Source organism: Triticum dicoccoides, chromosome 5A, assembly GCF_002162155.2.
Source record: "Triticum dicoccoides isolate Atlit2015 ecotype Zavitan chromosome 5A, WEW_v2.0, whole genome shotgun sequence".
In the NCBI taxonomy this organism is placed as follows: domain Eukaryota; kingdom Viridiplantae; phylum Streptophyta; class Magnoliopsida; order Poales; family Poaceae; genus Triticum; species Triticum dicoccoides.
In genome coordinates, this window is record NC_041388.1 from 671,639,591 (window position 1) to 671,650,856 (window position 11,266).

General features: G+C 48.9%; 2 protein-coding genes across 3 annotated transcripts; one reads left to right on the forward strand and one right to left on the reverse strand.

Annotated features, from left to right (window-relative positions):
• The first annotated feature begins 618 nt into the window (after positions 1 to 618).
• LOC119304005 (serine/threonine-protein kinase BSK1-2-like) lies at positions 619 to 5,729 on the forward strand. The gene is made up of 9 exons (XM_037581173.1): positions 619 to 1,081; positions 1,230 to 1,365; positions 2,407 to 2,540; positions 3,230 to 3,335; positions 3,903 to 3,988; positions 4,453 to 4,641; positions 4,816 to 4,998; positions 5,073 to 5,186; positions 5,285 to 5,729. The coding sequence occupies exons 1-9, from the start codon at positions 704 to 706 to the stop codon at positions 5,531 to 5,533; spliced, it is 1,575 nt and encodes a 524-aa protein (XP_037437070.1). The 5' UTR covers positions 619 to 703; the 3' UTR covers positions 5,534 to 5,729.
• Positions 5,730 to 7,268: 1,539 nt separating this feature from the next.
• Positions 7,269 to 9,803, reverse strand: LOC119304004 (L-type lectin-domain containing receptor kinase IX.1-like). Of its 2 annotated transcripts, none has more exons than XM_037581172.1 (4): positions 9,409 to 9,803; positions 8,850 to 9,268; positions 8,202 to 8,763; positions 7,269 to 8,088 (listed from the first exon to the last, which is right to left on the reverse strand). In XM_037581172.1, exons 1-4 carry the CDS (start codon positions 9,756 to 9,758, stop codon positions 7,401 to 7,403), a joined length of 2,019 nt encoding a protein of 672 aa, XP_037437069.1. In that variant the 5' UTR covers positions 9,759 to 9,803; the 3' UTR covers positions 7,269 to 7,400. The 2 variants fall into 2 exon arrangements, with proteins under 2 accessions (XP_037437069.1, XP_037437068.1); XM_037581171.1 differs by having other exon boundaries at positions 8,193 to 8,763.
• Positions 9,804 to 11,266: the final 1,463 nt, after the last annotated feature.

An 11,266-nucleotide genomic window follows, 5' to 3' on the forward strand; every position in this document is an offset into this window, starting at 1 on the left:
CAAGAGAACACGAGGGAAACCGAGTGACGCAAGGGCCAGCGCGAATGGGACAGGTGTATCGTCTGCCTAAAACACAAGGAAGGAAACACGCTCACACGAAGGCATGCACACATCTATATCTATATATATACCAACATAAAAAAATCAAAAAGGCAGATTCAATTAATCTCGGCTATCAAATCATGTCAATCCAACGATCTAGACTACTTCAATGTCGAGCGCTCAACAGGTTTAACATGTAGTTAAGTTCATACCAAATATAGTGTTAAACATATAATAACACGTAAATAATATCCTACTTAATATCTGTATGCACTTAATATATTTTTAAATTAACATGCATTGCACGTACACATTGACTAATGCATAAAAGGAAAAGAATTTGCGGGAAAAGGAAGAGGAAAGAAAAAGAAAAGGAAAGAAGTTGCGAATCCTTCCAAAAGAAATGAGAAACCAATAATGATCGTCCAAAGCCTGGCACGGCCAGCCGTCTGGCACTGTAAAGACTAAAGAGAGAGCCGCCAATGAGTGATGTGAACGAGGTCTCGCGAAACCGGACGAAAATCCATCCGCACGAGCGCACACGCACAGCGATAAAGCCAGCGCAGCAGCAAAGCCGGAGCAGAGCCATCAAACCACGCCGCGACTCCTCCCCCTCCCCTGCTCCTCCCGGCGACTCGCGGGGTGCTGCTGCTGACGGTTCATGGGCTGCTGCCGCTCGTCGCTGCGGGCGGTGACGCACCCCCACCCGGAGAAGCCGCCGGGGACGGGCGCGGGGGCGGCGCCGATGGCCAGGCGGCCGTCCTTCTCGGCGAGCGCGCACCGGGCCGCGCCGCCTCCGCCGCCGGCGGCGGCGGCGGCCTCGTCCTCCGAGGCGGGGTTCGCCGAGTTCTCGCTGGCGGAGCTGCGCGCGGCCACGGGCGGGTTCGCGCCGGAGAACATCGTGTCCGAGAGCGGCGACAAGGCGCCCAACTTCGTCTACAGGGGCCGCCTGCAGCAGGGGCAGGGGCAGGGCCCCCGCCGCGCGATCGCCGTCAAGAAGTTCGGCAAGATGGCCTGGCCCGACCCCAAGCAGTTCGCGGTACGTTCCAACAACCCCGCCGCCGGAGGCCCTCCCTCTGTTTCCATTCCTCTGTCTGCCTCCGTCTGCCGCGGGACTGGAATTCGCGAGCTAAAAACAACGGCTTTGCTCCGGGTTTGGTTTGGTTTGGTTTGGTTTTGGCGTGCAGGAGGAGGCCAGGGGGGTGGGCAGGCTGCGCCACCGCCGGCTCGCCAACCTCATCGGATACTGCTGCGACGGGGACGAGCGCCTGCTCGTCGCCGAGTTCATGCCCAACGACACCCTCGCCAAGCACGTCTTCCACTGTAAGTTTGCTTGCCCCCCCGTACCAACACCGCCGATCGATCCTTCTTCAGCCAGCCATTGCTTGGAGCATTTACTTCAAGAACTCGGTTTCTGATTTTCTGGTGGTCTGCAGATTTTGTTTTGTCCATTTCCATAAATACATGCTGCGAAATTCCTGGCAGTTGTAGTTCCTCATTAGTCTGCTCCGAGCAACTGCATTTGGTGTACCGAACGAATCATTTGGACAGCTCTTTGTTACTCTATATGCCATTCCTTTTCTTTTGTTGCTGGCATGTCCAACAGATCGATTGGGGCCAATTAAGGCACAAGTTCCCCAAACGCGTGTCATAATTTATTACTACTTGTCTGCTTATGCATATTGTATTGGATCCAGCGCAGTTTAATGTGGAACTGCCTTGTCACAGTAAATTCACTGTAGTTATGACCAATGCAGGTAGTAGTACCTATCTATTTATGTGCTTATGGAGGTTCTTCTTATGGAGGTTCTTCAGTGACACTGAAATTAGGCTGCTGACACTAGCTAGACCATGAAGTAGGAGCATTAGCCATATGTTGTGTTTCCTGTGATGCGTTTTAGCTGATGAACATCTTGACCAGACGTCCATAGCGGATGGATGTAGTTTTGATTTGATTGGCAATAATTTCCATCAGTACTGCACTATCTAGAACCCCTACAAAAAATGCATCTGATTGCTTCTTTTCATGATCTTCATTGCATTCAGCATATACGCAAAATTTACAAAGCTGCATTTCGTGATATTGAAATTAGTCTGCTGATACTACATAGACCATGAGTACTAGTATTAGCCATATGCTGTGTTTTCTATGGTGTGCTTTAGCTGATGGACATCTTGACCAGAGGCGGATGGAGTTTTGACTTGACTGACAATAATTGCCATCAGCACTGCACTATCTAGGACCCCTACAAAAATGCATCTGATTGCCTCTTTTCGTGATCTTCATTGCTTTCATCATGTACGCAAAATTTACAAAACTGCGTTTCAGTTCACTTTCATGATGTTGCTTTCGCTCTTCTGCAGGGGAAAACCAGACTATTGAATGGGCTATGCGTCTAAGAGTCGCGTACCACATAGCTGAGGCGCTGGACTACTGCAGCAACGAGGGTAGACCTTTATATCATGACCTAAATGCATATAGGGTCCTTTTTGATGAGGTAAGCAACCAAATACTCTGTATTACTCGTTTTATCCAACCATTATATGGATAAAAGCCAATTGTTGTCTCATATGGCCAAGGATGGAATAATGTTTTTATCTCTAAAAATGCCTCTCTTGGAAGTGCTTGTTGTGCATCTCTGGGAACTGGAAAGTGCATTTAGTGATTCCATTTAGCTTGTACGACCAATACCGATATGCTCTTTCTGGTACTTGTTTGGATGTTTGCCAGGTGGAGATAGAGGGGTCTGTTTCTATTTTACCTGTGTCTGAAAGAAAGCAAAGCACACACCAAACATGGAAATTCAACTCTTACATTATAAATGTTCACGAAAATGGTAATTCAACCCTAAGAATGATCTCTCTTTCTTAGTCAAGTTGTATAATGTTTCGTTGATTCATACTTCAGTTGGAGAAATTGTTATTTGATGTCTGAATCTGTATTCGTAAGGTTCTTGCAACACTGGGTTTGAACTGGTGTGGTAGTTGTTGGTTTCTTTCCTTAACGAAAATGGAACCTGGGGGTGACCCCTGATTATCGAAAAAAGAACTGTTACTTTGATTAGGGTCACATGAAAGGCTAAAGCACTTGCACTTCTGGATGATGTTGATTTCATTCAACAGTCGTATGCACAATTCTCTACCTGTTATCCTCTGTGAGCAAAATTACTGATATGGTTATCTGCAGAATGGTGATCCTCGCCTTTCATGCTTTGGTTTGATGAAAAACAGCAGAGATGGGAAAAGTTATAGCACAAACCTTGCATACACACCTCCAGAATATTTGAGAACTGGTACATTCTTACCCTCGTATACCTGAGTATTTTCTAGGCTATCATGTATTGAATACACTTTAATGTTTTCTTTACTTGCTTTGTGACAGCTGTTTCTTGATTTAATTCCTTAGTCAGGAAATTTGGTAGAAATAATAAAGGTGTTAACCTGTAGAAACAGAATCTGGCTTCAACACGAATGGAATGATACCACCATTTTTGAGACTTGAACTGGGACAAATTAGAATAGAATTAGAAATACTTTCTGTCCCTCCAGACCAATGGTTTATCTTGTTGAATTACTACATTCTTTCATAAGCAGCTGGTATGAGTTGTCAGTGAACAAATATAAAGTTCCTATTAAGACTACTTACAAACGTGTGGAGGCGACTAAACCTAAGTTCAGATAATACAGTTTCACATAGCTAATATAATATGGTATCTTTCTAAAGGAAGGATAGATTATTTTATTCTGTTATTCTGTGCATGGTATTCTTTTGTTTTCTCTGGAAGAGTCACACTGGAAACTGTCACATTCAGCTTTGGCACCAAACTAACATCTTTCATTGTGACTGCTTGCTTTCTCAGGAAGAGTCACTCCAGAAAGTGTCATATTCAGCTTTGGCACCGTACTACTGGACCTTCTAAGTGGAAAACGCATACCTCCTTCCCATGTATGTTTTCTTGCTATTAATTGTGCTTCCTTGCTACACTTTATCCTACAGAACCATTTTTGAAAATACCTTGGCACACCGGTAGTCGACCATACCATGTATTTTTCCCTTAGTACAATTACCTGTTGCACTGAAGGATGAATAATGCAGATGTATTGGGTTGGTTTTAAGCCTGACGTTCTTGCTTGTTGTTCGGCCTTTAGATTATGTGTAACCATCTGAAGATTTTGGTAATGAGATCGGGAACCTTGTGTCCTTCAGAAAACAAACACGTAGCTGGTATTCTGTGATTGTAATAGTAGTGTCATAGAAACTGTCACAGCAAATGCAAGCGCTGAAATTTGCTGTCGGAGAATACATATTCTGCTTCCGGGTGTAACTTGGTAGCTTAATTATTTGGTAGCAGTACTTCATACCAATGGAAATCATGCTTTCTAATTTATGGTTATGTTTGCTCCACTCAGGCTCTTGACATGATGCGAGGCAACAATATCCAAATGTTGATGGATTCACATTTGGAAGGAAACTACTCAACAGAAGAGGCAACCGCTTTGGTAGATCTTGCCTCCCAGTGTTTGCAGTATGAAGCTAGGGACCGCCCCAATACAAAAAAGCTGGTTAACATACTTGAGCCCTTGCAAACAAAATTAGAGGTAACCATTGTGTTTTCATCCTTCTATATCTCAAATGTGTAATTCTACGTACTTTTCTGTTCATCCTTGATGGTTCAAACAAAATTTGTACTTTCCCCTGAACTGTAATTATATCACAATAACCTATTTTGTCCCTTTCTCATGGCTGACATTTTCATTTTCAAACCAAAACAGGTACCGTCCTACGAGATGCTTGGCATACCAAAGCATGAGGAAGAAGTACCTCCACCTCCTGCCCCACAACCACCACAACACCCTCTTTCTCCCATGGCTGAGGCCTGTTCTAGGATGGACCTGACAGCTATCCAGCAGATCCTTGTATCGACACATTACAGAGACGACGAAGGCAGTAATGAGGTAAGGATCAGAACATTTCTGCAGTGCGGGTTGTCACCGGAGGAACTGATCACTTTATCCGCCTTCTATTACAGCTATCATTCCAGGAATGGACGCAGCAGATGAGGGACATGTTGGACGCCAGGAAACGTGGGGATCTAGCTTTTCGTGACAAAGATTTCAAGACAGCCATAGAATGCTATACACAGGTGGGCACATGGATAATTATATCAGGAGCCTTTAAAAATAAATTGTACAAATTATATGTTAGAATCAAGCTGACCCTTTACTTCATTTGAGGTTGCAGTTTGTTGATGTGGGCACAATGGTATCGCCGACGGTGTATGCCCGAAGGAGCTTGTGTCACCTCATGTGTGACCAGCCCGACGCTGCCCTCCGGGACGCGATGCAAGCGCAATGCGTGTACCCCGAATGGCCAACTGCATTCTATATGCAAGCCGTCGCGCTTTCGAAGCTAGATATGCAGAGCGACGCCAAGGACATGTTGAGTGAGGCTTCGCAGCTAGAAGAGAAGAAGCAAAAGAACTCGAGATGATGTCGAGAGCGTGGTCTTTGTAAAGATGTGTCGGTTCGGTCTCTTTTGCGGCTCAAATGTTTACGTCGATTGAGGCGTGCTATTCCGTCCTTTGAAAAAGAAAAAAACTGTGAGATATTCGAGGTTGAGTTAGGGAGAAACTGCAGGGAAGAAGTGCCGCCGTAGAGTCGTGTGGTTGTAACTATTTGGTTTGGCATTTCTGCGATGCATTATTTTTTGGGTCTATATATATATATATATATATATATATATATATATATATATATATATGACATTTTTAAAAGCTATAATCAGGCATAATGCTTAAGCTAATGCCGTAGCTTCCATGAAAACCATGTTTTTTTTTCATTATCCAGAAATGAGTGTTTCCACTCGATTTTCATAAGTAAATTGTAAGATTGGAGTGTCTGTACTGTACAATCTTTCTTGACAGTGGGCTTGATTGGTTCTCACTTTTTCGCACTGAACTTAATCGGCCTTTGCTTCACAGTGAACTCGTGAAGGGACACCATAGGAGAAAAATGCACTGCTGCATAGACCAGTACTCCCTCCGTCCGAAAATACTTGTCATCAAAATGGATAAAAAGAGTGAAAGGGCTCCATTAGCACAGTGAAACAAATAAGTGCCGGCCGGAGAGGGAGCATCAGGGCCCCGTACCAATCAGTGCACTCTGGGCCGCGTGTCGACGAGTTCACGGGTCTTGAGGGTCCACCCAGCCCATCTGCAAACTATGCAAAGAGAATGGTAGTACACCTCTGCTATAAAGACATGAGCATGAAGTGATGTGCGCAAACTCTGGGAGGTCAGTTATCTTTGCGGGCTTATTAGAATCTCCGGCTCCTCCCAAGACTGGGCTTCTGATCAGCATTTCGGTCGGTTCTGTGTTGTTCTTGATCCTTCTCATCGCCTTGATTTGGTTCCTTGTACGGCGGCAGCAGCGAAAGCGGGAGAAAATCCGTCAGCAAGGGCTGGACGAGGGCAACTTGGTCGACGACGATCGGGCCATGGAAGACGACTTCGAGAAGGGGACTGGTCCAAGCGATTCCGCTACAACGACTTTATTTTAGAGGAAAAGGGCATCCGATCCAAGCCCCGGCTCCATTGTATTGCAATGAAACCCAAACGAGTAGCGACAGTCAGCACAAATTTAAGCTCTCTCCCGACTGTATCTGAGAAGGTAAAGCCAGGTTTATCGAGCAAGCCATCTTCATCTTCGCTTTTGTTAGAATTGTGTCGAATATTATTGTACAAGTTAGGTTATAGTTGGACTTGGAGTCGTACGGTGTGTAGACAGGATACGGAGTCGTGTCCAAGTAGGACACTTGTATCCTAGGCCTCTCATATATAGCGGGGGTAGACACACGATGTAACCTATGCCAATATAATAGCACCGAAACGCAGGGGAAGCCGGCGGCATGTGCCGGTGTCCAGGGCGACCGGGTGCGGTATTGTAGCGGTGTCATGGGGAGGAGCGCCCATAGTCAGGCCCCGGGGATGTAGCCATATCGGTGAACCTCGTTAACAAATCTCGGTGTCGTGCTTGTGTGATTGCTTGATCCTCGGTAGATCGACGGAGCGCCTCGGATTTATTCTAACACCTTTTTCTGCATTTGTCATCGCCGCTCCTTTTTGCTCAGGCCACCAATCTAACAAAGCCACCGAATCTAGCTCGGTTGAATAGGTAGATATGCTAGACAATCCTCTCCAAAGCTCCATCGAAACAACACAAGCCTGTCATAGAAAAATTCTACTACTCTTTCTGTTCACTTTTATAAGACCTTGAAGACATTTCAGACAATGTGCAAAACAGCCCATTTTGAGCTGTCTGAAACGACTTACAAAAGTGGACGGAGGGAGTACCTACAATCAATCTTGACTGAGTGGTGGCCGCGCTGATGCTGCCATCGATGACGTACAAGTGCCACTGCTGCTGCCGCTCGTTACAGACGAAGACGTAAAGCTTCGCGTGGCAACCGGCGGCATGTAATATGCGACCGGCATCAGCGCAGGGAGACTCGGGAGCGGCGCCTCTGACCGCAACACGTTGACGGCCTGCCTGATCGGCGGTCTCATTTTGAAGTCGAGCTGAGAGCACCAGAGCCCAACGATCATCACCCGCTTCATCTCCTGCGCATCAAACTCTCCACCCAATCGCTCGTCGGCGGCGTCCAGGATCCTCCCCTTGCCATACAGATCCCAGACCCACTGAGCTAGGTGGACGGCGTCCTCCTCCCGCTGAGTTACCACCACAGGCCGCCTGCCGCAAGCAGTCTCGAGGAGGACGACGCCGAAGCTATAGACGTCTGACTCGGGATTGGTCTTGCCGGTGGTCATGCACTCCGGGTCCATGTACCCCATCGTGCCTGCGAAATCTGTTGTCAGTGATCTTCGGCCGTGCTGGACGAGCTTGGCGAGCCCGAAGTCGCCGAGCTTGGCCTTGAACGACGCGTCTAGCATGATGTTGCTTGGCTTGATGTCCCGGTGCAGGACGCATTGGTCCCAGTCCTCGTGTAGGTAGAGAAGCGCCGAGCCTAATCCGAGCAGAATCTCGTGCCTGAGGATAGAAGAAATGTCACGTTGATTATGAGCTTAAGGGCGAACCAATGGGTGTGATAAAAAAAATTCATGCTCATGCTTCTTCTCACATGAAAAGCGTACCTTACGGACCATGGGAGCACGACGTTATTGGCGCCGTAGAGATGCCGGTCGAGGCTGCCATTGGGCATCAACTCGTAGACGAGGAGCAGATTGCCGCCTTCGTGGCACCAGCCGATGAGCTGCACGAGGTTCTTGTGCCGGAGCCGGCTTATGACCCTCACCTCAGAGGCGTACTCCTTCCTCCCCTGCTTTGAGCCCTTGGAGACCCTCTTGATGGCAACTTGAAGGTTCAGTCCATTTAGAAACCCTCTGTACACTGAACCGAAGCCTCCTTGTCCGAGCTTGTTATCATCACAGAAGTTGCCGGTGGCGACGACCAAGTCTCTGTAGCGAAACCGCTTGGGCCCGGCCCCTTTCTCGAAGTCGTCTTCCATGGCCTGGTCAACGTCGAAGAAGTTGCCCTCTTCCGATCCATGCTCCATTGCCTCCTCACGGATTTCAGCTTGCTTTCGCCGCCGTGTCCGTCGCCGCCATAAAAGGAAGCAGATCAAGGAGCCGATAATGATCAAGAGGGAGACTGAACTAGAGACGCCGATCAGAACACTCCTTGATGCAGGCGGAGGCGAAGGTTCTGTGAAAAATAATAACCGGAGAATGACATTGGACTAGCATCTCGATGCAATATGTAAAGAACTAGTAAAAGAGACGGCTACTGACCTCCTGGGGTTCCTGGAGGAGGAGGAGGAGGGTGCAGAGACGACGATGGTGGTTGAGCTAGCTCGTCGTTCTGACAGAAGGTGTTGTTACCATAGCCCACTCGGAGGATGTCGCAGTACTTCTTGTAGTAGTTGTTGACCCTGTCCTGGGCCGCCTGGGAGGTTCTGTTGCACTCCGTCCCGCCGTTGAGGATGTAGGTGGTCATGCCGTACCCGGGGAGCAGCCCGGCGTCGCGGTCTTGGGCGGAGGGCGTCCAGCCGCCGGTCATCACGGCGTGGCACGACGGACTCGGCGCCGCCGCCGCCATCCAGAACCAGATGGCCGTCTTGAAGGCGACGACGGGGTCCGTGGACACCAGGTCCGGGTTGCGCAGCAGGTCCAGCCCCAGCGCCCTCCCTGCCAGCCGGTAGTTGTCCTCGCTGCGATTGTGAACTGTGCTTTAGCACTATGATATGAAACCGCACGGAATTATAGTTCATCTTGTATGCAAAAACAGGGTAAAAATCCAGTGCCAAGCAAAAGAAAACAGAGTGATGATTGATGAACATGTCTCACGTACGTAGTCAGTTGTATGGGGCCTCGGGCGTAGTAGGGCGCGCTGGCCCGGTTCACCGCCTTCACGTAGCAGTAACCAGTGGTTACGAAGGAGGTCTGCCCGAAGAAGGCGGCGAGCTCCCGCCGGCGGGTCTTGTCATCGCCGGTGGTGCCAAAGCCGGGGAACACGCTCGCGTTCGCCGCCGCCAGGAACGCGTCGTAGGTGTAGAAGGCGCCTCCCTCGCACCCGCTCACGTTGCGGGCGCTCAGCATGGAGTCGAACGCCTCCCGCGTGACGGTCGGCTGCACGCCGCCGGCCATGCCGAGCAGGAGCAGGGCGGCGCCGGCGAGAGGCAGCAGCCCAAACAGCCTCATCCGCAAAGGTGTGCAATCTGAGGGAGGATGGAGTGTGATGTGAAAGCGCTGTTCCGGACCCTGTGGAAAATATGGGACATGGATTCCCTTTATTGTTGCGTGCTAGTACGACATTTATTTCTTCTTCATTATTGTCTGCGACGGAGCAACAGTCGTATTTAATCTCCGCATGCATGGGCCTGGTCAAAACGCGGTGCATAGAGCAATGTTTGTTTTTTCCTCTCTATGCTAAAAAAAAATAGAAATAGTTTGTTTTTCCTCTCTCTGTTGCGTTTTCTGTGTGGAAATGCAGAGCCCGGCCGCCTAGGAATCCTGTGGGGCTGGTAGTATTCGGTCCAACTTTTCGTACAAGTCACTGTCTTATAGCTAGAAAAAATGAAGAAAATAGTTTGGAATCTGCGGCTTTCAAACCATACAGGCGTACGGATATGACGGAACAGTCAGAGCATCAAATCTGACCGTCGAGCATCAAATCCGGGCAGGGAGAATAGTCTCGCCACGTCTCCACGTACGGGTTCTCCAGCAACAGATGTTGTAAAAGAAAGGCCAGCACGGGCAACCTTGTCCATCGACCGTTCGTCCCGGAGCAGTTCAAGTTTGAACTTTGAAGCAGCACGCGTGTATCCTATCGACATGGTGAGCTGCTTGATCCATTAGTTTCTGACAGTGCCTGATACTGATTTCTGTTAGAGCATCTATAAACCAGAGACCATGCCCTTGTATGAAACAGAGACACAGAGACAGAGAGTGATTGACTCCGGATTCGTTCGGCCATCATAATCCTCAATGATCACGTCAAAACCTCAAAAAATCCAAGGTCCACTGTGCGCAACTTTTTTCCAATCCGGGCCCTAGGCCAGAACATATGGAAGATGAAAAGATTCTCGCCCGCTTCTCTGTACTTTGGTGTCTGGGCTAAACCCAAAGAAAATTGCATGGTTTCAAACATGCATGCGATTTGTGAAGTTGTAACTTTGTGAAGAATAGCCATATCAGGAGCTGGGTCGTGCACTTGGGCTGCTGGCGTTCTCCCTTGTCCGCGGCCGCTGCCTCCAGCTTGCAGATTCAGGAGGGATGGGGGTGTGAAGGCCACGTGCACGCCCCGTCTTGATCCTGCGCCGACATCTTCTTCTGTCTGGACTCATGCCGCCCCTGTCCCTCTTGTCAGTGCCGTCTCAAGTGTGTTGTTGCCGGCCCCTGCTGCCACGGCGAATGGAGAGGACGGACGCTGTGAAGAGGAACTGGCTCTGTCGTTGCCCGCCAATGCAAAGAACACCGTTGTTGCCATGGGGCGCGAGCGGCGAGCTAACCACTGCACCGCGAGCTCGAGCCCTGTTGCCGGCCCCTATGGCCTCGGCCAATGGAGACGACGAGGGATGTGAAGAGGAAATGGCCAACGCTGCCCGTCAATGCAAAAAAGCATCGTTGCTGGCATGGGCGACGAGATGACCAGTGCACCGCGAGCTGTGTTGTGGGCCTCCGCTGCCGACAACGATGACGAAGATGAC

Bases quoted from the DNA above. Each gene is read 5' to 3' on its own strand.
- LOC119304005 (XM_037581173.1), top strand. From the start codon at position 704: ATGGGCTGCTGCCGCTCGTCGCTGCGGGCGGTGACGCACCCCCACCCG. The intron at 2,541-3,229 runs GTAAGCAACCAA...GGTTATCTGCAG, and splicing joins ATAGGGTCCTTTTTGATGAG to AATGGTGATCCTCGCCTTTC. The intron at 4,999-5,072 runs GTAAGGATCAGA...CTTCTATTACAG, and splicing joins ACGACGAAGGCAGTAATGAG to CTATCATTCCAGGAATGGAC.
- LOC119304004 (XM_037581171.1), bottom strand. From the start codon at position 9,758: ATGAGGCTGTTTGGGCTGCTGCCTCTCGCCGGCGCCGCCCTGCTCCTG. The intron at 9,269-9,408 runs GTACGTGAGACA...TCACAATCGCAG, and splicing joins GGCCCCATACAACTGACTAC to CGAGGACAACTACCGGCTGG. The intron at 8,764-8,849 runs GTCAGTAGCCGT...TATTTTTCACAG, and splicing joins TCCTCCAGGAACCCCAGGAG to AACCTTCGCCTCCGCCTGCA.